At 34.6% G+C, this 22,542-nt stretch overlaps 21 protein-coding genes and 5 pseudogenes across 26 annotated transcripts, besides 1 other annotated feature; 12 read left to right on the top strand and 14 right to left on the bottom strand.

The window, feature by feature from the left end:
• Positions 1-108: 108 nt before the first annotated feature.
• Positions 109-736, top strand: TVAGG3_0928730 (ankyrin repeat protein family; the record flags this gene model as incomplete). Its single annotated transcript, XM_001330284.1, has 1 exon — positions 109-696. One exon carries the CDS (start codon positions 109-111, stop codon positions 694-696), a length of 588 nt encoding a protein of 195 aa, XP_001330319.1.
• A 1,535-nt stretch (positions 737-2,271) lies between these two features.
• Positions 2,272-4,154, bottom strand: TVAGG3_0928720 (NUBPL iron-transfer P-loop NTPase (ParA) family; the record flags this gene model as incomplete). Its single annotated transcript, XM_001330285.2, has 1 exon — positions 2,960-3,976. One exon carries the CDS (start codon positions 3,974-3,976, stop codon positions 2,960-2,962), a length of 1,017 nt encoding a protein of 338 aa, XP_001330320.1.
• A 114-nt stretch (positions 4,155-4,268) lies between these two features.
• Positions 4,269-5,586, top strand: TVAGG3_0928710 (uncharacterized protein; the record flags this gene model as incomplete). The annotated part of the gene is made up of 1 exon (XM_001330286.1): positions 4,269-5,393. One exon carries the CDS (start codon positions 4,269-4,271, stop codon positions 5,391-5,393), a length of 1,125 nt encoding a protein of 374 aa, XP_001330321.1.
• Positions 5,587-7,723: 2,137 nt separating this feature from the next.
• Positions 7,724-8,086, top strand: TVAGG3_0928700 (uncharacterized protein; the record flags this gene model as incomplete). The annotated part of the gene is made up of 1 exon (XM_001330287.1): positions 7,724-8,086. The coding sequence occupies one exon, from the start codon at positions 7,724-7,726 to the stop codon at positions 8,084-8,086; it is 363 nt and encodes a 120-aa protein (XP_001330322.1).
• An 18-nt stretch (positions 8,087-8,104) lies between these two features.
• TVAGG3_0928690 (serine threonine-protein phosphatase family) lies at positions 8,105-8,338 on the top strand (the record flags this gene model as incomplete). The annotated part of the gene is made up of 1 exon (XM_001330288.1): positions 8,105-8,338. The coding sequence occupies one exon, from the start codon at positions 8,105-8,107 to the stop codon at positions 8,336-8,338; it is 234 nt and encodes a 77-aa protein (XP_001330323.1).
• Positions 8,339-8,342: 4 nt separating this feature from the next.
• Positions 8,343-9,190, bottom strand: TVAGG3_0928680 (annotated as a pseudogene). The gene has a single exon. A coding segment is annotated over exon 1 (848 nt).
• Positions 9,191-9,640: 450 nt separating this feature from the next.
• Positions 9,641-22,542: part of a mobile genetic element that runs on past the window's edge.
• Positions 10,877-11,212, bottom strand: TVAGG3_0928670 (uncharacterized protein; the record flags this gene model as incomplete). Its single annotated transcript, XM_051252512.1, has 1 exon — positions 10,877-11,212. One exon carries the CDS (start codon positions 11,210-11,212, stop codon positions 10,877-10,879), a length of 336 nt encoding a protein of 111 aa, XP_051078086.1.
• Positions 11,417-11,836, bottom strand: TVAGG3_0928660 (uncharacterized protein; the record flags this gene model as incomplete). The annotated part of the gene is made up of 1 exon (XM_051252511.1): positions 11,417-11,836. A coding segment is annotated over one exon (420 nt), but the record flags the coding sequence as incomplete, so codon positions are not given.
• Positions 11,854-12,255, top strand: TVAGG3_0928650 (uncharacterized protein; the record flags this gene model as incomplete). The annotated part of the gene is made up of 1 exon (XM_051252510.1): positions 11,854-12,255. One exon carries the CDS (start codon positions 11,854-11,856, stop codon positions 12,253-12,255), a length of 402 nt encoding a protein of 133 aa, XP_051078084.1.
• Positions 12,460-13,039, top strand: TVAGG3_0928640 (annotated as a pseudogene). The gene has a single exon. A coding segment is annotated over exon 1 (580 nt).
• Positions 13,085-13,448, top strand: TVAGG3_0928630 (uncharacterized protein; the record flags this gene model as incomplete). Its single annotated transcript, XM_051252509.1, has 1 exon — positions 13,085-13,448. A coding segment is annotated over one exon (364 nt), but the record flags the coding sequence as incomplete, so codon positions are not given.
• Positions 13,681-14,867, top strand: TVAGG3_0928620 (DNA/RNA polymerases family; the record flags this gene model as incomplete). The annotated part of the gene is made up of 1 exon (XM_051252508.1): positions 13,681-14,867. A coding segment is annotated over one exon (1,187 nt), but the record flags the coding sequence as incomplete, so codon positions are not given.
• Positions 15,054-15,219, top strand: TVAGG3_0928610 (annotated as a pseudogene). Its single transcript has one exon. A coding segment is annotated over exon 1 (166 nt).
• TVAGG3_0928600 (uncharacterized protein) lies at positions 15,253-15,540 on the top strand (the record flags this gene model as incomplete). Its single annotated transcript, XM_051252507.1, has 1 exon — positions 15,253-15,540. One exon carries the CDS (start codon positions 15,253-15,255, stop codon positions 15,538-15,540), a length of 288 nt encoding a protein of 95 aa, XP_051078081.1.
• Positions 15,558-16,259, bottom strand: TVAGG3_0928590 (HNH endonuclease family; the record flags this gene model as incomplete). The annotated part of the gene is made up of 1 exon (XM_051252506.1): positions 15,558-16,259. The coding sequence occupies one exon, from the start codon at positions 16,257-16,259 to the stop codon at positions 15,558-15,560; it is 702 nt and encodes a 233-aa protein (XP_051078080.1).
• Positions 16,292-16,876, bottom strand: TVAGG3_0928580 (uncharacterized protein; the record flags this gene model as incomplete). Its single annotated transcript, XM_051252505.1, has 1 exon — positions 16,292-16,876. One exon carries the CDS (start codon positions 16,874-16,876, stop codon positions 16,292-16,294), a length of 585 nt encoding a protein of 194 aa, XP_051078079.1.
• Positions 16,900-17,184, bottom strand: TVAGG3_0928570 (uncharacterized protein; the record flags this gene model as incomplete). The annotated part of the gene is made up of 1 exon (XM_051252504.1): positions 16,900-17,184. The coding sequence occupies one exon, from the start codon at positions 17,182-17,184 to the stop codon at positions 16,900-16,902; it is 285 nt and encodes a 94-aa protein (XP_051078078.1).
• Positions 17,211-17,534, bottom strand: TVAGG3_0928560 (uncharacterized protein; the record flags this gene model as incomplete). The annotated part of the gene is made up of 1 exon (XM_001287372.2): positions 17,211-17,534. One exon carries the CDS (start codon positions 17,532-17,534, stop codon positions 17,211-17,213), a length of 324 nt encoding a protein of 107 aa, XP_001287373.2.
• On the top strand, positions 17,739-18,323 carry TVAGG3_0928550 (uncharacterized protein; the record flags this gene model as incomplete). The annotated part of the gene is made up of 1 exon (XM_051252503.1): positions 17,739-18,323. One exon carries the CDS (start codon positions 17,739-17,741, stop codon positions 18,321-18,323), a length of 585 nt encoding a protein of 194 aa, XP_051078077.1.
• Positions 18,352-18,552, bottom strand: TVAGG3_0928540 (uncharacterized protein; the record flags this gene model as incomplete). Its single annotated transcript, XM_051252502.1, has 1 exon — positions 18,352-18,552. One exon carries the CDS (start codon positions 18,550-18,552, stop codon positions 18,352-18,354), a length of 201 nt encoding a protein of 66 aa, XP_051078076.1.
• TVAGG3_0928530 lies at positions 19,019-19,467 on the bottom strand (annotated as a pseudogene). Its single transcript has one exon. A coding segment is annotated over exon 1 (449 nt).
• TVAGG3_0928520 (P-loop containing nucleoside triphosphate hydrolases family) lies at positions 19,635-19,892 on the bottom strand (the record flags this gene model as incomplete). The annotated part of the gene is made up of 1 exon (XM_051252501.1): positions 19,635-19,892. A coding segment is annotated over one exon (258 nt), but the record flags the coding sequence as incomplete, so codon positions are not given.
• Positions 20,019-20,377, top strand: TVAGG3_0928510 (uncharacterized protein; the record flags this gene model as incomplete). Its single annotated transcript, XM_051252500.1, has 1 exon — positions 20,019-20,377. A coding segment is annotated over one exon (359 nt), but the record flags the coding sequence as incomplete, so codon positions are not given.
• TVAGG3_0928500 (protein of unknown function, DUF4108 family) lies at positions 20,394-20,813 on the bottom strand (the record flags this gene model as incomplete). Its single annotated transcript, XM_051252499.1, has 1 exon — positions 20,394-20,813. One exon carries the CDS (start codon positions 20,811-20,813, stop codon positions 20,394-20,396), a length of 420 nt encoding a protein of 139 aa, XP_051078073.1.
• Positions 20,987-21,842, bottom strand: TVAGG3_0928490 (annotated as a pseudogene). Its single transcript has one exon. A coding segment is annotated over exon 1 (856 nt).
• Positions 22,112-22,504, bottom strand: TVAGG3_0928480 (uncharacterized protein; the record flags this gene model as incomplete). The annotated part of the gene is made up of 1 exon (XM_051252498.1): positions 22,112-22,504. The coding sequence occupies one exon, from the start codon at positions 22,502-22,504 to the stop codon at positions 22,112-22,114; it is 393 nt and encodes a 130-aa protein (XP_051078072.1).

Here is a 22,542-nt window from a genome sequence, read left to right as displayed (position 1 = left end):
ATTATTAGAACTCTTATTTCCAATGGTGCTGATATCAATGCAAAATCTTATAAACAAAAAACACCACTTTTTTATAGTGCTAAAAATGGATCTACTACTACTGAAGAAATGAAAATTCTATTATCATTTGGAGCTGATATCAATGTACAAGATCTTGATGGGACAACACCTCTCTATTATGCGGCAAAGAAAAATGATGCAGGAAAAGTACAGCTTCTTATTTCGCATGGCGCTAATATCAATATTAAAGATCGTATCGGAATAACACCACTTCATTATGCGATATTAGAAAATATTATAAATATAGTGGAACTTCTTATTTCACTTGGTGCTGATATAAATGCAAAAGATCATGATGGGAAAACACCTCTCCATTATGCTACAGTCAACAGCAATTCAGATGTAATAAAAATTCTTATTTTACGTGGTGCTAATATCAATGCAGAAGATTACAACGGGAAAACATCACTGCATTATGCTGTAAGCGAAACTTTTTCAGATGTAATAGAACTTCTTATTTCACTTGGTGCTGATATAGATGCGAAAGATCATGATGGGAAAACACCACTTCATTATGCTGCAATCAAAAATAGATCAGATGTTAAAGAACTTCTTATTTTCCACGGTGTTGATATCAATATTAAAGATCATTATGGAAAAACACCTCTACAACTGCCATACAAATTAACTTATTGAAATCACAAATCTATTTGATCTTTATTATATTATTTCCTCGTTGTTGATTGAGATATATTAAATACTCTTTACAGATTTATTTTATCGATCTTAATGAATATTTTTCTGAATTGTTTTTCTTCACAGATAACCTCATAAATCCAATAGATCTCAAGTTAAGGTTCTGATGATTGATTCTCTATATAATCTAAATATAATTTGGAATCTTTGCATAAAACATATTTTATAACTGATAAAATTCATCCTCGAAAATACCAGAAAAAGAATAGAATATATGAAAGAACATTATTCTCACCAAGCGAAATGAGAACTTCTGCAATATGAAGCATAGTTTGTCCAAAATTATTTCGCATGGTTGAATATATATTATAATATCATCAGTTTGATCGAAATATACGAAAAAAGTTTCAAGATTATGAAGTAATCCACAATATCTTAACTCAATCTCTATAACGTTTCCAAATTGGGAGGGTTCAAATTATCTGACGTGTTCAAATTGGGTTTTGAGGAAAAAAGGGGGAACTTCGTCGACAACAAAGGTATCGACCAAAATTGTTCCCATTATGCTTGACATATGAAGTATAGTAATAGTGTGTATGGACTCATAAAATGACTTTCGTTTGATTTCGAGATATATTATGATCTTCTAAAATATTCATACTTTACTTTATAACCCATATGTTTTATCGTACTATGAAAATTAAACGAAAAATATGGCTCAAGACGAGCAAAATTCGATGGTAAAAAAGTAAATTGTTTATTGATTAGGGTGCTTTCAGGTATTTTTTTGAAGTAACACTTTATTCGTTTTTCTTTCTATATCTGTATATAAAACATGCACAAATAAGGATTTATAATTAAAAATATTATTCGAATTGGGTAAATAAATCGTTAGATCTTAGATTTTATTAATCATTTCTTCTTAAATTGAGACTGTGGTAATGGTATCTGTGTATGAGAGTTAGAGTATTGTTAAATTGCGCGATTTTGTTGATAAGTTTCAAAAACAATTTGTAGTATGTTCAAATATATTAAAATTTAATAATATGTGATAATATCGACTGCAAACAATCGATTTTAAGTGATTGATGAAAATCTATATCAATATTTAAAATTTTCGAGGTTTTTTTGACTGATAGCAATTGCTTTGGATACCTAGAATGAAGTTCTTCTTGGTGAATTTCTCCAAATTTTTTCCATTTTAGAAAAAGCCTAAGCAATTTTTTAGAAAATGATAACGTTTTTTTCAATTCTCGATATTTTTTAGAAAAATGAGTTTAATTTTTTTGAAAATTTATAATTTAGAGAGAAATAAACCATATTCATTGTGTTACAAATCGATAGAACCTTTTTATTTTTGATATTATATAATATTTTTACTAAAATATATCACTTATACAGCAAAATCAAATAACTATTTTTCAAAGATATAGAAAAGAAGTATATATTCCTAAATTATAGATCAGTCATAGTTTCCTATCAAAAATAATATATTATTATATATAGATAACCATCCATTGTTAGTAATTTAAAATTATTTCTGGTTCAAATTAAGGATTATCTTCACATGTTTAGAAAATATTGTAAACATCTAGAAAATAATCAATAAAATCATGATTTTATTCGCAGATGAGTTCAAGATATATATTGTGATTTGCTTTTCGATAATAAATCTGAATCAAATGTAAATTAAACTCGCACATTTAGTCTTCTTATCATAATAATGTTATAAGTTAGTGACTATGGCTACAAAACAAGCAACATTAGATCTGTATCTCATAATCAAACGGGAGTTAAGCTAAGATATTTGAGATTTTATCACCTGATAGTATGCATGATACTATACCAGAATGACTAGTCAATCTGTTGTTTTAATATCGTTTTAAATTTTTTATGCCAAAATAGTACTTTGACTATCATTGGTAATACGTAAGGTTGATACTGCTGTAATATTTCGAAAAAATAAAGGTATCAACTTTAATGCAAGATATGATGAGTTGAACATGGAATAATTGGGTTTTTGTAATATTAATATTCTTTAGTCCCTAGTATATCATTGTTTCATACTAACCACGTGGATCAATTCCGTTTCAATGATCAGATAAAACAGAAACAATATACTCAGGTGCCACTTTTTTGGTTTAAAAAATGAGTTCCCCCTTTTTTTGAGGGTATTTGTAAATCTTATCGTACTCATCAAAAAAGAGATGTATTTAAATGAATAAATTATTTATTTGTCATATAAAGTTAATATTATGTATTTTTACTTGTTTTCTACTTTCTTTTCCTCTGTTTTCTTTTCTTCAGCCTTTGCCATATTCTTCTTTTCTTCTTCGATTTGTTTTCTGTATTCCTCCTCTATCTTTCTAAGAAGCTCTTCCTGCTGCTTCCTCTTTTCATCTCTTTCCTTAAGAATCTGCTTTAATTGCTCTTCTGTTCTCTTTGGAACCTTTGCCATGATTTTACGGGCTAATTGTCTGAAGGCTGCAGCACCATTGGAGTTTGGATCGGAAAGAACAACTGGGAAGCCCTTTTCGCCACTAATTGCGATCGCATTTTCTCTTGGAATGGAAGTAAGAACGTCTACGTTTGTCTCGCGACTGACATCGATGGCATCGGCTGGTTGCTTGTGCTTAATTGGCGTTCCGCAGTGCATGCATCTCTCATTATCGAAATTCTTAACAATACCAGAGACTGGGATCTTCAGTTTGTGAAGAGCATCAATGGTACGAAGTGTAGATGTCTGTGATAACTGATCGCAGCCTGTAACAACGATCGCGCCGTCAATATGAACGTGGTCGTTGAGAGCAGAAAGAATTTCGATGCTGCCTGATGGAACATCAACGATGAGGTAATCGAGATTCGACCATTCTGATTTCTTTGAAAGTTGTTCGACAAGTTTTGGAATAAATTGGCTATTCCAGAGCAAAGCCTGATCTCTCTCTGTGCCATTACCGACAGAGATAGTTTCGATACCGTATGCTGAGATTGGAAGGAAGTTTTTCTCTTTTGAAAGTTGAAGATTATTTGTAACTGTGTTGCAGAGCTGTGGAACTGAAGGAGCGAAGAGATCTAAGTCTAATACACCTGCTGTGTTATCAATATCAGCAAGAGCAAGAGCTGTGTTAACAGCAACTGTAGATTTACCAACACCGCCTTTTGCGCCGACTGTAACGACAATACGATCGATACCCTCGATGAACTTGTCAACATCTGTGCGTGCAAGAGCCTTAAGAATTGTTTCCTGTCCGGCAAAACGCTTGAAGGCCGAAGTAAGCATTATTTTTGTAAAAACACAAAAATTTTTTTAGATGGGTCGATCAAATCTTAACAAAATCCTTTAAATAATATTAAAATTTCATGTTAATCCTAAATTACATCAAAATGGCTCATCCACGCCAATTTTCAAAAATCTTCAGATTCAATTTCTTGATTTATGATTCAAATTTCATATATTCGAAAAGAAATATACAAGCACACTCATTTAATTTGTAAAATATGATTCCAATTCGTTTCGAAATTTTGATTTCTTGGCACTTTTTTCTCCAATATATAATTTTTCAATTTTTATAATGTTTTTTCTACTCCATAATGCCAATACTTTCTTTTCATCAGAATATGTTGGCATTCTCGGGATCAAACTAATGCCACATGATCGCGAAACTACAGTAGAAAATCATAAATTTACAATAATGGATTCCATATTTTACAATTGCTCAACAAATGCGCAATCAGATCGCTCTGGTGGTGGAGCAATTGCTATTAATAAGAAAGCTATATATGGAGTGATTGACAGAGTTGTTTTTGATACTTGTTCTTCAACCGGTTACGGTGGCGCCATATGTTTAAAGTCTACAGACGGATACTTTCAAATATGTTGTACTATTGCTCTAAAATGTGTAGCAAAAGATACTCTTGGCAATTTTATAAAATCAGATGGGAAAAATCAAAACTTCTTTAATCTTTCGTCGATTTCGATGTGTGGTAACTCGAACTTTCCTACAGGAAGTGCTCCTGTGTCATTTTCAGGACACAATTTCGCTGGCCACATAAACTCTTCGATTAATGACTGCTTTTCGAAATCAGGATCAGAATTTTTAGGAAATTCGAATCTTACAATGTGTTCTTTCATTGATAATTCCGCTACAGATGCTTCGTGTCTTTTATTTAGTTATTTTCTCGAAATGAAATTCGTAAATATCATTAAGAATTACCAATTAAATACCGAAAAGGGTATGATAGTACTTACGCCTAACGGAAATTACCACATTTTTAATACATATATCGCTGAAAATAAAAATGGAAATACATTTCAATGTAAAGACGCAAAACTGCAAATTGAAAGTTCTTTTATTGATGTATTCACATCCGATGTACCAATAGACTTTGTTCCTGATCAATCTCAATCACAGCTAAATATAACTTTTTTCATTGGAAATTTAGACGCTGTTCTACGACCACGCCCCACAAGAACGCCAGCATATAGAAAGGGATATCATAATAAGAATGAATTGTTGATCCAATCCCAAAAAAGAAGAAAACAACTGATGATGTTCATTTTACTCTCAATTGTTGTAATTTGCACAGGAATTCTTGCAATTATATCAACAGGAAACGATGATCTCCCTGAGGAAGAGCCATTACTATTAAAGAAAAAGAAAAAAGCAGCATTATCTCCAATGAACGCTATTGTTTAAAATACGGATATGTTTTTGTTTGTATGAATAATAAAGATTTTGTTTTGTTTAATTATCCATGAATTTTGTCTTGATAATTTTAAAATAATCTGGGGTTTACGGATTTTTTCCCCTATTGTCCTTAAAATACGGAAAGCACATTAGTAAAGGATGATGGGAAATTTTTGGTTATAAAATCCTTTTTTCTAATAAATGAATTAAGTATTGGGTATTTTCTTTTTGCATCATGATAATACATTAGTAAGATAATGTATTTGTATCATTAAATACATGTGTTTTTGTTTATTATTCTTTAAATCAGAGACATTCTGTCTATATTTGGGTGTTATTGAAGAATATTACATTAGATATTACTGTTCATATGCTTTTCTTTTATTTTTCGGCGTTAACTATTGCACATACCTATCTGTTGTTTTCATTTAAATTCATATTCATTCAAATTCTATTGAATACTATTAATTTAATGATGTGCATAGAAATTATATGTATAACAGTGCAAAATATTTAAGTATTTATGCATAATCAGATATTGAATCAGTAATACAAGTTGTAAATATATACAAGCACACAATATGTTCACAGCCAAAGTCTTTCTTGATCAAGGGCATAATCAGATCTATCCAATTGCTAACCATTCCCAAAATCACTAATCTCAAACAGGATATTGGGGGTATACCAATTTTTTTATAACGTACAAAAAAAACCAATTCCACGTCAGTAAAGGATGATAGACTTCGATTTTAAGCAGGACTTGTTTTATTCTTGATTTGAATATACCACTGATCAGAGCATAGCTTCTGTATTATTATATTGAGTGCATGCATCCTCTTATTAGTTATATATGATATCGATAATCTGATTATTGGTATCATCTAGTTTGAGCAAGATCCGATCTTTATTTTGTGCTTTTTATGATGAAGATGTGTTTTATAAGTTAATCTGTTATATAATTCAAAAGATATCATGCAAAAAACTGTGTAAATCATATAACATATTGAAATATATTATTCTATAGCTGTACTTGTTCATATTATTTTGTAAAATATCAATTTTCTCTATGATATTTTGAAAAAAAATAATGTATTGGTATAAGTGAAGAAAAATAGGACATATGTAGGTCAGGTAGGTGGGGCTTCCAGGCGCGTTGCGCCCTCTAGCCCATAAGAAATTTTGCCCAAGACCCAAGAGGAGGACCGAACCCCAGCCGACCAGCCGGTGACAAAACCAAAACCGTTGTTATTTACATCATATTAATGGTGTCACTTTTTTAAATGTCACTTTTTATGTCGCTTTTCACAAATTATATATGTTTTCATGTTTTGTCACTTTTCTATCACTTTTCGGGTAAAAACATTTTTATTATTATATATAAATGAATTTTACAAAACCGCCGTTACCGTTCTTTGGAAATAAGAGTAGATGTAAAGATATTATATTGAGAGAACTTAAGAAACTACCGAATGGTCTAACATTTGTAGATTTGTTCGGTGGAAGTTTCTATATATCCCATTTATGTCATACAATATTCCCAGACTCAAAGATTATATGCAATGACTTCGACAACTATATGGACCGTCTCAAACATATACCAGACACAAACAATATATTGAAAGAGTTAAAAGAAAAGATACCTATAGGTAAGATGGAACGTATACCATTAGATAACAAAAATATTGTGAGAGAGGTTTTGAAAAAAGCAGAATATATAGACTGGGATAGTATATCTGCTAGACTATTATATAGTGGTGCTATAAGAGTTCATGACATTGAAACACTTATGTCAAAAGTTTTATATCTTAACTATACAAATGTTTTCAAAGAGAACATAGAAAAATATATTGAGGGTATAGAGTTTGTGAGATGTCATTGGACAGAGTTGTATGAAAAATATAAAGACAAGGAAAATGTTTTCTTTATAGTGGACCCGCCGTTCTATAACACATGGGATTTTCAATACCAAGTAGACTGGACTTTGAGAGACTCTTTAGAAACTTTAGACGTTATACATAACCATCCATGCTTTTACTTTACATCCGATAAAAGTGGTTTGGAAACCGTTATGAGATGGTTAGAGGACATACATGACTATGAGTTTATATATGACAAGATAGAATATGAGAGAGGTCCTATAAACTGGAGAAAGTGTCACAATAAAGAAATTTTATTAGTAAGTAAATGTGGTTTGAAATAGGACTACTTGTTTTAGGTTTTTTCCATTGTGTCATTTATTTATTTGACGTGGCAGAAAAGTACAGAGAATATGAAGATGAACCAATGCCTGCAAATGTTCAGCATATGTACTCGTAAGAGATATTTTTATCTAATATTAAATGGACGCACATAACTTAGCGAATGCACAGCAACCTGGACAACCAAACCCAGAGAATATTCCAAATGAAGTTAGAATACAAACTGCAATGGCAAACTATGGTCAAGTGCCAACAGATGTACAAATGCAAACTGCCATGTCAAATGACGCTGCGTTAGGTTTGCCACCATGGTATGTAAATATGAGATGGAAAGAGTTTTATACAAACCCTGAAGTGGGATATAAACAACTTTATGCAGATGACGCGAACACAGGAGTTGACCCAGAATATGTTTTCTACCAGAGGAGAAACAGAATGTATGAGCTCCAGTTAAAGAATGCTATGGAACTCAACAGGAAACGTAAGAGACTAGGCGGACATTAGATTTTTACATATAGTAAAATGGGTTTCTTCAGTAAGATAGGAAACTTCTTTCGAAATGTTGGAAGAGGTATATGGAATGGAATAAAATCTGTCGGAAGAGGAGTATGGAACAGTGTCAAAAATATTGGTAAAAGAGTAGGTCAGTTTGTTGGTATTATACCTAAAGACCCTGAACCAGAAGAACAAGCTCCTGTAATACAACAGCCTGAACCTGCACCACAGTCAAGTTGGCAACCACAACCGGTATATTAAAAAATTATATTTTTACCGTTCGATAGTAGTTGTATATGAAACTAAGTTCTAAGTAAAACGCATGGTATAATGGAATTATTCTTTTTCTTCCATCTGTAGTAAACCATACTTGAAAGTCTGAAATACTTCCACTTGGTGGTTCGTATAACTTTGTAGGTTTTTCGTAAAAGTCATTTGCCAAGCATAAGAAAGAGTTTTGGGCGCCAGAAAATGAAGCATGAACTATCACAGCATCTTGGTCGAAAACATCTTTAAATAAATATGGTTCATCTCTTGCATATCGACTGTAGATATTTGCTAAAGGAGGTTCAACTTTCTGATTTAACATTCTTTGCAAATAATACCATGACATTGCAATGAATTCTGTATATATTTGTTCGTCTTTATTTGGATTGTCTTCGTAGATTTGAAATGACACTTGTGAATTTTGTTTGTCATATACAATTCTCACATAAAGTGTGCTATCGGTATTCGCATATTCATCAGCATATTTTGCATAACATGAATTTATTTTATCTTCTATATTTTTAATGCAGCCTGTAGAGAAGATGAGAGGTCAACTTGTATTAGCTCAATTTCTTCCCACATTTTTCGTTGCCCTTCAGATGTATAATCTATATGAAACCTTACAATAAATGGAAAACTTTTATCTTCTACAGACACAAACTTTATTCTTCGAAAGCCAATAGCTTTTGTGACAGATGGGTCTCTTAACCATCTTAATGGGTAGTCAAAACGATAGCCTTCATGCTTTACAGTATCTGTCTCAAACTTTTGACCGACATTAGTAAAAAGTTCATCTAATGGTTTAGTTGTAGCAACTCTAGAATTTTCTTTTTCTATTGGAAGCATATTTTATCTATAATAAAAATGTCAAATGAAACAGCGTCTATGAGAGAAATACAACACAACCGACAACTCATTATGCAAGCTCTAAATAAGAACACAACAAACTTTTCAAACTATTCTAAGATATCTGAGTCATTGAAAGGGGGTGACTTAAAACTGACAATAAACCCAATGACAGATGAGTTTCTATTTCAAGACAATAAGAACAATACTGTCTGTATAAATCCAACAAAAGGAACTTTAAACGAGAAACCTATAAATGAACTTCTTTTGAAAGCAGATGTTGACAACAAAGCTGACAAAGAATATGTAGACGATGCAATAGCAAAAGAAGAAGAAAGAGCTAACAATGCTTATGCAACAAAAGAACATACTCATCCTGAACTAGCAGACAAAACATATGTTGACAATAAAATGTCAAGTGAAGTGACAAGAGCTGAAAACGAATATTCTAAAAAGACTCATATACATTATATTAACCAAATACCAAGTCTTAAGGAAACATTAGAGACAAAAGCAGATAAGACTCATACACATTCTATATCTGATATTACAAACTTACAAGAAACCTTAAACAGGAAAAGTGACGTTGGACATACACATACATCTTCTGAAATAACAGACTTAAACGTTAGCCTTGAAAATAAAGCAGATAAAACATATGTCAATGAAATATACCAAAGTTTGATAGGAACAAAAAATATTGAAACTATTGTTGGTGACTTTTCTGTCAATGAAGAAAATAAATATTTTAGATGGCAGTTGGTACAGTCCTTAAAAAAATGGTACACGGCATAAACTCATTCCGAAAAATAACAATGAAATGTATGTAAGCTATAAAAAGAATGATGGTACACAAGTTAAAGTTCCATTAGACAACAACTGCTACTTAAACTTATATGGAGACGAACAAAAGAAATATTTAAGAGTTTATGAAATGGCAGATATGACATTGCCTGACCCAGCTCCAGCACCACATTATTATGACTATGGAGATGACGACAGAACACCACATGTAGATGAACAAAAGCTAACATTATATTTAGATTATTATAGATATAAAAGATATAATGCAATAGAAAAAACGAGAATAGTATATTATTATACAGATGACAGAAATAAATATTATAGTCAAGACTGTACCTACCCTGAAAACATAAGATTATATTATAAAAAATATTCTGACACAAACCAGAAGAAACCTAAAATAGTTGCACTATATTTTAAGTTCAAAAGAGACAATCCTATAATATCTCATATGTTTGATTTAATGAACCCAGTAGGTTCTATTTATACATCTATGGATGCAAGAGGTCCTCAAATAATGTTTGGTGTTGGTGCATGGGAACAAATAGTCGACAGGTTTTTGTATTGTGCAAACTCTTCAAAGGAAACAGGTGGAAGTAAAACGATTTCAGGTGAAAATTTACCTGCACACAGTCATTACATAGATTTAAGTACATCTCAAGCAGGTTGGCATAAGCATAGATATTGGGATTGGTCAGGAATGACAAAAGGTAAAGGATATGATGTTAAAGACGACGTTAAGTTTGCTATAAATTGTTACTGGGATGACACGCAGGGAGAAGGAAACCATACACATTTCGTTTCAGGATATACGCAAACAACGGGACAAAGTAAAGAATACATGCCACCTTACATGACAGTTTACGCATGGTATAGAATTGCTTAGTCGTCATTTTCAACTTCTTTAGCATATTCGTCAGGAGTTGTCTTATATTTGTTAGGAACTGTCTTTGAAAGTATACCACCTTGAACTTTGACAAGTTTGAAACGAGGTCTGACAATAGTAGTTTTATCTTCTGCTTGCAGTGTGTACATTTTGCCATGTTTGCCTAAAACTTCATAATATTCTCTTGTATACTTTCTTCTATTTTTACGAACACGAATGTGAGTACCTGTCGGGTTCCCATTGTTGTCATAGTCAATAGTATTTTCATATGGGTCGCGTTTAGGTATTTCTATTTTTACTTTGTCACCTTTCTGAAGTTTGAAGCCCGGCATTCTTTCTTGTTTGTCTCTTTTGACTAAATTATTAAATATATAGTCTTTCTCTAAGTCAGGGTTGTTTTTCATTTCTTCGGGGGAGTGGTTTCCCAAACCTTTTTGTTTACGGTTATTGTAAATATTTAAAACTTGTCTCATCTTTGCCATGGAGAAGTGTCTATACTTGTCGTCATATGACATTTCATTTGCTTCACCACCCTGTGGTTGGTTTAAGTCTCTTAACATTTTTATACAACCGTCAATGACACCAAGAGCAGAATGGTTTTGGTCGACAATGAAATATTGGTTTACATTTTTTGAACGCAGATAGTTTTTTACATCATCTGATTTGAAAGAACTTTCACAGTCAGATGTCAGTTTTGTTGGATGGTATTTGTCAACGAATATTGTCAAAGCAGTTTTCACATCTAAAATATTTTTGGACCATAATGGTATGGCTTCACAGTATCTTGTGTTTTGACCAACAAATATTAACCAGTATGGAGGTCCATCTGTTCTAACTCTCGGAATGTTTTCCAAGATATCCATAAACCAAGCATTTGGTGTTGAACTAAAGATTTTTATCATGAGTGCTTTCTTTGTCGCTTTAGAAACATACGGGTCCTTGTTTGGATTCGTCATTTTTTACCCTGTAAGAAATGGGTTTATTTGGCGCATTAGCAGGAGTCGCATCTAGATTTTTACCCGCAGTGGGAACAATAGCCAGAGGTGCATTTGGAATTGGAAGGAAGATTTTGAGTACATTAGGTATACTGAAAGAGAAAGCACAACCTATTATACAAACTGTACAGAAAGGTTGGGATGTAGCACGAGATGCAACAAATCTTATTCCAAATCCTGAAACAAGAGGAAAAGTTCAAAGATGGATGGACAATGTAGGAAGACAAGCAGGAAACTATTATAACAAAGCAAATGACTACTATAACCAAGCAGGACACTATATGGACCAAGGTGAAAGATTCTTTAACAGAGGATATAACCATGCACAACAGTGGGTAAACAATAACCAACCTCAACCGCCTCAAACGTGGGGAATGTAAAGTTTTTTATTGAGATGAAATGAACAATGCAGCATTGAGACAAATGAGTTCAAGATGGATTTGTCGGCTTCCAGCATTTAAACCGATACCATATAGTCAGGCTCAGCATGTGAAACTGAATGATATTATTAAAGGAACCATCCCACCTCCACACACAACAACCAGTTGAAAACAAACCAAATTAAAATTTTTTACTGAGATGAAATGACCGAAGAAGTTGAAACGGTAGATTTGACACCACAACAAAAAGTTCAGAACCATTGTCAAAACCTGTCAAAGAACTTACAGATGAAGAGAAAATTCAATAATAGAAAGTGCCAGGTCTGGAAATACAAACCCTAACTATAAAGTCACTTTTCATAGAAATGGAACGGCTAGTATCTCAAAAAGAAACAGACTCTCACAAATAAAATATTGAAGTCTGAAGGAGCTTTCGAGACAACAGATGGAAAAGTTTACTTCACTGACCAACAGTTCATTATAGAACATCTCATTGACTTAGAGTCGAAATATTCTAAACTTTACAACACACAAAAAGTTGAAAGGAAAACAAAAACAAATGGCATATGATATTTATGAAGATGTTGACGACACAACTGTTCCTGCAAGTGAAGTAAAGTCAGAGGAACCGAAAAGTGACGAAAAACCGATAGAAGAAGAAAAACCAAAAACTGAAGATAAACCAAAACCAAAGTTTAGTTTCCAAACTAAACCAAGTCAACCTTCATTAGCTGGTATGGGTTGGCGTCAAAGACTTATGGCAGCAGGCGGTTATGTAAAGTAAAGAAAAAAATATTTTTTTATTTTTATAAAAATGCCCCCATATAGAATGGATAGAAAGTCTGCTAGAATAAAAGCAGAGTTACAAAGATATGGTTGGAGAGTTTCGAAGAATTTTAAATATAGGAAGGGAAGACCCATAAAAGTCTATGACAAATTGTCTGGTCTTCGCTACGAAATGGATTTGGAAACAGCACGTGCAAATTATCCAAACAGACTAGAGAGGTTAGAAGAAGAACGTCTTATGGACATGCCTTTCGATGTTAGTGAACCTCAAGTTGAAGGACACGACGGCTTTGCCAGATTCTACTGGAAACATGACGAACAATTGCATCCTTTGAGAAGGAAAAAAGGAAAAGGTGAAGACGCACATGCTCCCATGGAAAGAACAAGATATGCATATGAAAAGTATCGTGAAGTTAGAAGTCAAATTACATCTGGTCGAACCTTTACAGTAAACTTTGACGAAGGAAAGAACAAAGAAGGCTTCATGGAGTACTTGCTGCCATACAAGACGGAAATAAGAAAGGACACAATCTCAGATTGACCAGAACAGATTTGGATGGTCACATTTACTATGCACATGGCAATGAACAAACAGCCGCAAAACTTCTTGACGCTTTCAAGACTACAAAGAGAGAACAAATGGTTGACTCCGACTCAGACATTTTGAATGCAATTGAAGGAATTGCAAGTGTCAAGTTCGAATGGTACCAACCTAACCCTCAAGCAGTCAGACAACATGCTGGATACTTCCCGTTCATAAATAAGTCTGACATTGACTTGACAAGGTATGGAATTTACAATTCAATTGAAACAATTGTCAATGAACCTTGTATTCTTACATGTCTCAGGAACTCTGGTCTTGTTACAGATGAGAAGATGAAGTATCTTGAGTCATGTGTGAAGACAAGGTACATTCTCAGAGGTCAATTGGCAAAAATTGCACCGTTGGCAAATGTCAATATCCGAGTCAACATACCTACAGCTAAAGGTTCTTCACATGACGACTATGTTGTTGACAAAGACTTACCATGGTTGAAGATTGTAATTGTCCACAACCACTTCATGTTGAACGAAAGTCTTACAAACCCATTCTTTGGTAAAAGTAAGTGCAACATTGTCAGAGCTGTAAACATTCTTTTCGAGAAAGGTTTGTTGGAACCAATTCCAGATGACAAGCTGACAGAAACTTTTGTACCAAAAGACGAAACAAACTTTTCATTGTTAGCAAGACCAAAAGTTGTTCCAGACAAAGTTCTAGTACAAAAGAAGTACACAGTTCCACAAGGGGTTGGTATGTTCGGATACCAACCTGAACCAGAAGAACTTCCAATGAGGTTGCAAGAACTTCAAGATGCTATAAACAAACTTCCATTGAGACATCCAATTGACGTCAAATTGTATTGGAGAGCATCTGAGTTAGGTCAGAAGGTTTTATATGAAACAGGTTGCTTCGACGATGTTTATGAGATAACAGGAGAAGTTTCTCAGAAGATAAGAGACTCACTTGAATTTCCACAAACTGGACCAATTGGTTGCGACAAGTTCGACTCAGATGAAAAGATATACTATGTCGACCTTAACGCTGCATACATGAGGTTTGTCCAATATATTCCGACTGGAATTCCAAACGAAGATGGTGAGTTCCCGGGAAGGAACTATACAGTTGGAAAAGTCATACAACAACTGTATGATATTAGGAAAGCTTCAAACCCCAAACTTGCAATGACACTCAAATTGCTTATGAATTCGACATGGGGATATTCCATTAAGAAACCTCAAGAGATGAAGAGTAAACATTATGAGAAGGTCGACAACTTTGTTGAAAGGTTTTCTCCTTTTGTTTTGAAGTACGAATTCACTCAAGGTCAAAGTGGCTTAGTAACCACATTAAAACCTATTGTCGAACATTGGTCTTACCCTCAGTTCGCAAAAGCAGTCCTTGACGAGTACAACAAATTCTTCTCCGAAGTCAAATCAAAGTCAAGGTTTACTATGAGAACATTGACGCACTCATGACGAACGAAGAAGGATACAACAAACTCATTGAAATGGGAAGTCGGTGAAAAGATGGGTCAATTCAAATTGGACAAAATTTTCACCGAAGTTCATGTCCTCTCCAAGCGTAAGTACTGGGGTGTTAAAGAAGATGGTGAAATAGTTAAACATTGCATGAAATAAAAAATTTATTTTTTAAAAAGTGACATTTTTTTAATGGCGTACATCCCTGAGCGCTTCGTCCAGTTCAACCAAATGTTGGTCTCGGACCCAGGCAAGAGATATTCCAAGCCCGAACTCGACCGTCTCTTCAAAGAATGGATTGAAGACTACAGAGGAGACGAGTGGTTGACAATTGAATTTGCTCGGGCTTGGAATTGCTACAGAAGGGTCTTAGACGTGGACCCAAGACTCACGTACAGAGGTTGGGATGTGGTCTTCACATTCCAAATTGGTACGAATACCAAAAATAAAAACTTAAATTTACTTGGGGTTTCCCCCTAAAATATTTTTTTTTACTCTTAGAACCACTCGAGGTTCTCCTTACGGTTGTTGAGCTTGTCACCGTCAATGTGTCTGACCTTCGTCTTCTTGTCTGGATTTGGAACCCATTGAATTGCGACAAGCTTGCCCATGGAGATTGAACCGCGATTCCGAAGGTTAAGGTTCAAGTGTCCCAAGTTGTTGAGGACTGGGGTAAGAACCTTGCCTGTCTCCTTGTTGCGGATTTGGTATGGGTAGGGTTGGGAAATTTCGTAACCGTCATCGGCAACAAGGGTTGCCCATGTAGCGGCTTCAGGAACTTCTTCTTCTTCCTCTTCTTCTTCGTGTTTCTTTTCTTCCTCTTCTTCCTCGACAATTCCTTCTTCAATTTGGTACTCACGAAGTCCGGTGTTGCATGTTCTGTCCTTTCCGAGTACCTTCCAGATGGCGTCTATCTCTTCGAAGAAACGGTAGATGAGTCTGGCAAGGTCTCGGTTCTCTCTCTCGTAATTGCGCAAGGTTTCCGCGAAATCGTTCAGGACTTTCTCATTGGAAGCTTGGTTCATGAGGACATCGGCTTTGAGATTGGTCATCTCTGTCATAAGACTACTTTGGAGAGTCTTAATGGTGTTTGTCAGATGAGCTTTCAATTGGGCAATTTGAATTTGAATTGGGCGCTTGTCTGGCAACCTTGAAAGGACATCTGCCATTGTGTTCGGCTTCGGTGCTTGTTCGGACATCGAAAAAATGAAGTGGTTTGAGAATGACGGTTTTACTTCAAAAAGCTGGTTATGACAGTTAAGTCATACAACAAGTTTAAAATAATATCTTGCTCTTCTTCTGAACGTTTGTTGTCTCTTCCGATAAAAGTTTCGAACATGAGAACCAAAAAACGTTTTTTGAGGAACCAAAAGAGTTCAGGCAAATTTTCATATTCTGGATATGTTGGGAGCAGTTCAAAACATCTGAGCTGACTTTCGGACAAAATTGGGACAATGTCAGAAAATTCATCTTTGGTCGGACTGCTTGAAGGTAAGTCCCTTACATGTAAGTAGCTCTGGTTAAGTCTTCTCATCTCTGCTAACTTCTGGAGTATAGCTTCGTAATTTAAGAGTTTTAATTTTAATTGTCTTATTCCTCTCTTGACATCTAAACGGTAAGTATCCATGAGGTCAAGAGTAGCTTTGGTAGCTTTAAGTGGAGCTATCTCTTCTTTGACTTGTGCAATTTTGGTTGCAATTGTGGTTTGAGCTCCTTCAAGTTCGCCGTCTATGTCGTTCTCAACGCCTTCAACCATGGCTTGAAACTCTTCATCGGTCCATTGAGATTGGTGTGGGACGAATTTAACTTGCTTCATTCAAAAAATGAAAAAAAATGTTTTTACTCTAAACGTGCTATGTATATGGCTATAAGAAACTTACCAGAAGGCTTCTTCTTCACATGAGTCTTTGGCAACTTGAGAGTTCTTGTTGGAGTTGGGTCTGGAATTTCAATTCTCTCTCGAGCGCAACAACAGATGTCAGAATAACATTCCCCACTGTCTTTCTTGCCACCATAAACTGTGTATTGACCGAACTTGCATTTGCAGGAAGACCGGTCACTACAAGGTTCACAGTTGAAATAGTTGTACTCATACCTGGTGAGTACGAGTGTGAGTAAAAACATAAAAAAAGTGAGTTAAAATGAGATGTTTACTGAACTGGCTGAATGTCGCCTTCACAGGTTATGTAGAACGGCTGACCAGAGAAATGAAGGAGAGACTGAATTGCCAATTTCATATGGGGTAGGGGGTTCTCCTTGTTTGGTATTTTTATCCAAGGACGTTTGTTTAGGAACTTAACAAGAGCTTCTCTTTTGGCGTCCTTTATGCCATCGTAGGCTGTCCCGTCTGGTATTTGAATTGGAATTCCAGTCGAAGTCTCGAGCTGAAGTGTAGACCTTCCAGAAATAGTGATGAACTTGACCTTGGGCTTCATTACCTCGTCAAGTCTTTCTTGCATTCCAAGTTCTTCCATCCGACAGGAAAATATTTTCCCGACAAAGGGAAAAAATTTTTCCTTCCGACAGGAAGAACTCTTCCAGTTGTCCGTCCGTAAACCATTCAAATTTTCGAAAATTGAGAACTTTTTGGTCGAACTTCAGAAAAAGTTTTTCCTTCCGACAGAAAAAGTTTTTCCTTCCGACAGGAAAAATTTTTCCTTCTGACAGGACACAAACGGATGACTGACGTTCCTCTTCCTGAATGCCTTCCAAAGCCAGAAGAACCGAAAGCTGCAGAACCACAACAGTCTCCTCAGCAACCTCAGTTCCAGCAAGTACCTCCGAATTACTACCAATTTCCACCTCAAGGTTACTACCCACCACAAGGCTTCCCGAACTACCCTCCTCAGCCTATGCCTTACTTCCCCAACCCTTGGTTGTTCCAGCAAGCTCCACCCCAGCAATTCCAATTCCAATCTCAATCGAAGAGAGACCAAGACTTCGAAGAAGGTCTAAACCGCTTACGCAAAGAGTATGCTACAGCTCCAATGGAAGACGACAGGCTTTCAGTCTCTTCCCTCAAATCGACCGATTCGACTCGTACCACAGATTCGGTTCGTAACCGTGAAGACTACCTCAAGCAGTCTGAGAGACTCTTCATCCTACAACCATTTACAGTTGGAGCTCTCAAGAACATGCGCAATTACGAAGGTCAGACACCAGCTGGAGACCGCAAAACAGACGTACTCGCAAGAGCCGTCCAGCTCGTCAAAACAAAGACGGAGATAGTCGACTTCATACTTGCAGCTTGCCCTTACAAGTAAAAAAATAAACAATTACGAATTAAACTTTTTACTCTTTCTTTTCTGAGTTGTTTAGAGCTGGTTTCTCTTGTAGAAACCTTTCGTACTCTTCCATGGTCATGTAATTGCGAATTTGGTACGCAATTCCAGGTTCGTTGTTTTTGAACCTGATGTATGTAACGCTTCCATCCTCCTCAGGGAAGTAAGCTGCTAACATCTGACCAAGTTTTCTCGGTGACTCGGAGCTCATAAAAATGTCACTTTTTAAACGTTAAGTTTTTAGTCTTAATTTACCCTTTGTTTGTCAAGGTAGTATTGGAGTGCAATTTCTCCAAATTCTCTGTGTCGGAGTTCTTCAGCATTTTCCAAGGTGTACCTGGAGAACTCAAAGAAGTTGTCAAGAACATACTGCCATGCTGCTCTTCTGAGTTCGTCGGTATTTTGGAAGTGTTGCACCTTCGAGTCTTCGGACATGAAAAAATGACACTTTTTCTATTAAACCGTTTTGGCATTTCTCATGAGTGAGTATAGTTCTGCCGAACCATTGGAAGAGAAGAAGTACCCTTGCTGGCAAAAGACAAAAATAGTTGCCTTAGTTGTCATTGCAATTGTACTCGTAATTGAATTCATTGTACTTCTCTTCACGTACATAAAACTCAGCAATGGTATTTGCTTTAAGAAGCTACCATCTTACTAAGACTAAACACTTAGATTTTTCAAGCTTGACTTTTTACAATTTGAACTTTGTTTGCGTAGATATGAATTCTGAAAGAAGTATGAGGGTCTTGTATGACTTTGTACTTCTCCCATAGTTCATGTCTGTCAAACTTACCTGCCATGGACTCTTTCATAAGTTCCATGAAATCGTCTTCGGACAATCCGGGGAAAAGTATTATGTCAGTAAGTATTCTTTTAACATCCTTACTTAAACTCTTTGCTGTCTGTACACAAATGACAACTGAGATGTTAAAGTGTCTGAGCTTCTTAAGAATTCGACACATGTCTTGTTCTCTGTTCTTTAACAAAGGATGAGAGCGAAATCATCTAAGATAAGAAGACATCTATGAGGGTAAGTCTTCCAATCGTAAGATTGCAATTTCTTCGAAATGTATTCTATCTCTTTCTGTTTGTTTCTGAAGTGTTTCTTCTCTAATATTCTCTGCATTTCCTCATTGGGTCTTTAAACTTAGAATTTATATACTCATTTATAGCATTATACTTCAAAACTCTTCTTTGGTACTTCTTTATCCAATCTAACAACTCAGTATCCTTTATACATACTAACTTAGACTTCTTTATAATATCTTTGAACGAATTGACGGTTTGGTCAAATTGACCAGAAGTCGAACAAATAACAACTAACTCATAGAATGGGTTCTTCTCATCTAGTTCTTGTTGTTGTGCAGCCATTTTAAGATAAGTGAAAGTCTTACCAGACCCAGGTGGTGCAATTAGACCTGTTATACCATTCTGAGCAAATAAGAACTTGTCATGTATAGGCTTTATCTGAGCATTTTCTAACTTCCTCTTGTTCTTGTTTAAAACATTCTCAAATTTCTTGTCAATGTCAGCAAACTTTTTTTCTAACATATTTTTAGAAAAATTAAAATTTTTATCTTTTAGAAAATGTCTAGCGATTTCGCTATCTATATTCGAGACAAACTTTTTGACAGCAAAACATCTGTCGACCATAAAATCTTACATAGTGTAAACAAGAAAGGTGAATTTGTTCTAAAGTTCTGTTTCTGGGAATATGACAAGAACCATAAAACATTACAAAGAGCAGTCTTAAAATTTGTCAATGACAGACTTGTTGACAGAGATGACGCCGATTGGAAAGATGAAGTCCAACAAAAGTTCTTAGAATGCAAAGAAGACACATGCGCTGTTCTTGAAGATGAAATAGAAAACAGAATAGATGAGCTATTAAAGGACAAAGAACTTTTACATAAATATGGTTCTGAGAAATTTGACGTCTCACCACCAGAAAAGAAGAAGAAAGAAAAGAAAGAAAAAAAGAAGAAGAGAAGAAAGAACCTGAACCAGTTCCAGAGAAAAAGAAATTTGACATGTAAAAATAAAATTTTATTTTTAGAACATTTCTGGGTCAATGTCAATGTTCTCTTCCTCTTTAGGAGTAAACACTGGCTTAGACTCTAAAATCTTTTTACCCAATTTACCTTGAACTTCTACAACTTTAGACTCATAATATTCATAGTCGTCTGTCTTCTTTGGTTCATAAGGTATAACAAGTTTGTATGCTTTGCCTTCTTTAAGGTTTGAGAACCTTCTGTCAAAACTTTCTTTGACTGTTAACAAACCTTCTATGTCTAAGTCTTCAAATTTCGCACCATTTTTAGTCACAATAGCAAACTTAACTGGTTCGATGTTCCAAACTTTGCTGAATGAAGACTTTTCAAAATGGTAGAAGTAAACATTCAAATATGTGAATGGGTCTAGTTCTTCTTTAAGTCCTGACATGTACTTGTTTACTGAAATATATTTCGTCATCTTTTCTATCGGATAAAAAATATTTTTTTTAAAATTTACTCAAAAAATTTTTCTTTGTATATACACCATTCTGTACGTCTAAAAGACTTTTGACATTTGCCAAGAATGTACGTTTAGAAGCTGCCATATAACCATATTCTTGACAATATTGTTTATATTCATCATATAAAGACTTTTCATCTAAACACTCAAAGTCAGTTTCATCTATGAACAGTTCATATACACTCTTGTTTGCTTCTAACAATGTTTGTCTCTCTTCGGTATGTGGAATTTGTCTTGGATTGAACTTAGAAATATCTAATGTCATGAAATATGAGAACAAGTGGTTGTAAAAGTCAGATGTCAAAGTTTCTGCTAAGTCGTCAAAATATTCTGTATCTTGCATATGAGAATCTGACGTTCTGACAACTACATATCTTCTGTCAGAACTTTCTAACTTCATCGGAACAGCATTGTTTGAAACCATAATGAAGTTTGCAACATTTTCACAAACTCTTTGGTCTTTATACTTTCTTTCAACAACTCCAACTTTGTCTGTTATAAGACTCTTCAAAGCATCTGAGTTCAAAACTTTTGTTGTATCTATACTTTGAAGTTCATTGCAAACTATAAGTTTCATATTCTCTATTGAGGAGTTAAACTTGCCACAGATGTTTTCTAAGTTTGTCATATTAGGGTTCGAATAACCTTCTAACAGTTTGCATAAGATATCTGTAAAGAATGTGTTCTTACCTGTTCCTTGTTTTCCAATTATAATGAGAGCAGTTTCATTTTTAGCACTTGGATGTTGTAAGATGTTTGCAAACCAACATAAGATATACTCATAAACCTTTCGTTTCCATTGCATATAATTTCTTTGACATGGTCTAACCAAGCTTCTATAATATTTTCTTTCCATTCTACTTGTTCATATTTATATCCAGTGAAGATAGAATAGAAGTTTGGAGAAGGTGTATAAAACTTTATACCACGAACTGAAAAATCTTCAAGTTTTGACAATAAGATATCCCAAGCATCTAACATCTTCATGCCAACTTGTACGACTTTTATTTTCTTAAGTTTCTGTCTACATTCTTGTTCAACACTATTGTTGCTCTTGGTTTGTTAAAGACAACATCCCATTCTTTCATGACATAACATTCTGGGGCAGAGTCAACATAAATGACTAAACGTTTCAAATTCTCGACTGCTTTGTTATAGTCTCTAAATGGACACATATTTCTGAATGCTTGGAAGTCATAAAAATCTGAAACATCTATTCTGTACATTTTTATAAAAATAAAAAAAATATTATTTTTTTATTCTTGACTTTGTTGTTCCATTTGTTGCATTTGTTGTTCTTGAGCTATTTGTTGTTGAAGTTGTTCTTGTAATACAATACTTTCACCAGTTGCATCTTCCAATTCGAAACTTTCTGCCGTCATTGACAAATACATAGGACATAAAAGTTTTACAGGAACAAAGTTTGCGTCAACTAATGTCAACGTTATACTTGCCAAAGTGTTTGAGTTCACTAAGGTTGAAAATTCTGCATTCGAATGAACAATAGGCAAACCAGCAGAGAAAGTATTGTTTATACGCATAAGTATCTTTTGGTCATAATAGTTTCTGTCGACATTCGAATAACACTTTGAACCTAAGTTTGAAACAATATATAAGATTGGTGTGCTTAATGTCAATGGAATAGACATTCCTTGTATGACACCTTTTCCTGTTATAGGAAACTGTT

This window comes from Trichomonas vaginalis, chromosome I, assembly GCF_026262505.1.
Source record: "Trichomonas vaginalis G3 chromosome I, whole genome shotgun sequence".
NCBI classification, from domain to species: domain Eukaryota; phylum Parabasalia; order Trichomonadida; family Trichomonadidae; genus Trichomonas; species Trichomonas vaginalis.
This window is presented reverse-complemented; position numbering and strand designations above follow the sequence as displayed.